This window comes from Penaeus vannamei, chromosome 2, assembly GCF_042767895.1.
Source record: "Penaeus vannamei isolate JL-2024 chromosome 2, ASM4276789v1, whole genome shotgun sequence".
NCBI classification, from domain to species: domain Eukaryota; kingdom Metazoa; phylum Arthropoda; class Malacostraca; order Decapoda; family Penaeidae; genus Penaeus; species Penaeus vannamei.
Window position 1 is genome coordinate 2,044,060 of NC_091550.1, and position 2,500 is coordinate 2,046,559.

General features: G+C 46.9%; 1 protein-coding gene across 1 annotated transcript in view; it reads left to right on the forward strand.

Annotated features, from left to right (window-relative positions):
* LOC138863579 (carbohydrate sulfotransferase 9-like) overlaps nucleotides 1-2,500 on the forward strand; it is a 10,868-nt gene that overhangs the window by 8,300 nt on the left and 68 nt on the right. The window contains exons 6-7 of the mRNA XM_070127783.1: nucleotides 1,362-1,538; nucleotides 2,460-2,500. The exon at nucleotides 2,460-2,500 is cut by the window's right edge and continues 68 nt beyond it. Of these exons, the coding sequence (XP_069983884.1) occupies nucleotides 1,362-1,538; nucleotides 2,460-2,500 (218 nt within the window). The remainder of the gene's footprint in view (nucleotides 1-1,361; nucleotides 1,539-2,459) is intronic.

A 2,500-nucleotide genomic window follows, 5' to 3' on the forward strand; every position in this document is an offset into this window, starting at 1 on the left:
CCACCATTCCTCCCCCATCTTCTCCTCCTGCTCCACCTCCTCTTATTCTGTTTTTTCTCCTCCTCCTCCTCCCCCATTATTTCTCCTCCTCCTCCTCCTCCATTTTTCCTCCTCCTCCTCCATCTTCTTCTTCTCCTTCTCTTCCACTTTCTTCTTTTCCTCCTCCTCCTCTTCCTCCTCCATTATTTTCCTCCTCCTCCATTTTTTTCCTCCTCCTCTTCCTTTCTTTCCTCCTCCCTCCTTCCCTCCCTCCTCCCTCCCTTCACCCCTCCCTCCCTCCCTCCCTTACCACCCCTCTCTCTCCTCTCTCCATCCCTCCTCCCTCCTCCCTCACCCCCTTTCTTTCCCTCCCTCCCTCACCCCCCTCCTCATCCCTTCCTCTCCCTCCCCCCCTCACCATCCCCCCTAACCACCCCCTCTCTCCTCTCCCTCCCTCACCAACCCCTCCCTCTCTCCCTCCCTCCCTCCTCACCACCACCCCTCTCTCTCCTCTCTCTCCTCTCTCCCTCCCTCACCACCACCCCTCACCCCCCTCCTTCCTTCCCTCCCTCCCTCACCAACCCCCCTCTCTCCTCTCCCTCCCTTTCTCTCCCTCCCTCTCCCTCCCTCCCTCCCCACCCCCCTCTCTCCTCTCCTTCCCTCCCTCCCTCACCACCCCCTTCTCTCCTCTCCCTCCCTCACCATCCCTCTCTCCCTCCCTCACCCCTTCCCTACCTCCCTCACCAAACCCCCCTTCCCTACATCCCTCTCCCTCTCTCCCACATCCCTTCCTCCCTCCCTCCCTCACCACCCTCCTCCCATTCTTCCTCACCCCTTCCCTCACCCTCCCTCACCACCACCCCTCTCTCTCCTCTCTCCCTCCCTCCCTCACCACCCCCCTCTCTCACCCTCCCTTCCTCCCTCCATCCCTCCCTCACCAACCTCCCCCCTCACCCCCCTCCATCCCTCCCTCCCACCCCCTCTCTCCCTACCACCACTCTCTCTCCCTCCTTCCCTCACCAACCCCTACCTCCCCCCCTAACCACCCCCCTCCCTCACCCCCTTCACCATCCCTCCCTCTCTCACCCCTCTCTCCCTCCCTCCCTCCTTCACCACCCACCCCTCTCTCTCCTCTCTCTCCCTCCCTCCTTCACCACCCACCCTTCTCTCTCCTCTCTCCCTTCCCCCTTCACCACCCCCTCTCTCCTCTCCCTCCCTCCCTCACCACCACCCTCCTTTCTTCCTTCCCTTCCTCACCACCACCCTCACCCCTCCCTCCCCCCCCCCCCTCTCTCCATCCCTCCCCCCCTAACCACACCTCCCCCTCTCTCCTCTCTCCCTTCACCACCATCCCCATCTCTCCTCTCTCCCTTCCCCCGCAGGAGCCAATACCACAAGGACTGCTGCCCTTGTCTCCTTCGCTACTCCTTCGTCACGCGAGTCGAGACGCTGACGGAGGACCTGGCCCACGTCTTCGGAGTGCTTGGCATTCCCTCGGATCCTTCGGTCTCCTTGAACAGGATCCGGAAGTCGTATGATGATCCTTATAAGGAGTTGAGGTGAGGGGGATGGGCGTGGTTTGTCTTGTTTGTTTATTCGTTGTTGTTATTTTTATTATTATGTTCTTATTATTGATATTATAATGATTATTGCTATTATCACAATTATATTTTATTATGATTATTGTTATTATCATTATTATTATTATTATCATTAGAGGTAGTACTAGTATTATAGTTTTGATCGTTATTCACTATTATCATCATTGCTATTATATCCTTATTATTCCTGTTATCATCAATATCATTATTACCATCATTGCTATTATTATTATTATTATTATTATTATTATTATTATTATTATTATTGTTGTTGTTGTTGTTGTTGTTGTTGTTGTTAATATCATTGTTATTACTGCCATTATGATTATTATCATTATCATTTTAATACTATTATCTTCATCATCATTGATTTTATTATTATCATTATCATAATTATCATTATCATTATCTTTATTATCAATGATATTATCATTATCATCATCATCATTATCATCTTTATCCTAATTATTATCATTATCATCATCATCATCATCATCATCATTATTATTTGCCATCATTGCCATTATTATTATCATTAATGTTTTTCTAGTTGTTGCTGTCATTAATATTGTTATTCATTTTGTTATTATCATTGTTTTTACTTATAGCTATCACCCTCATTATCATTATTTTTATTATCAATGATATTATCATTATCATCATCATCATTATCATCTTTATCCTAATTATTATCATTATCATTATCATCACCATCACCATCATTATTATTTGCCATCATCATTATCATTATTGTTTTTCTAGTTGTTGCTGTCATTAATATTGTTATTCATTTTGTTATTATCATTGTTTTTACTTATAGCTATCACCCTCATTATCTTTTTTTCTTTTCTTAATCTTCTTTTTTTTCTTCATTTTCAGATATTACCGAAAAGTTCCCTTGGCGATTCGGAAGGAACTGT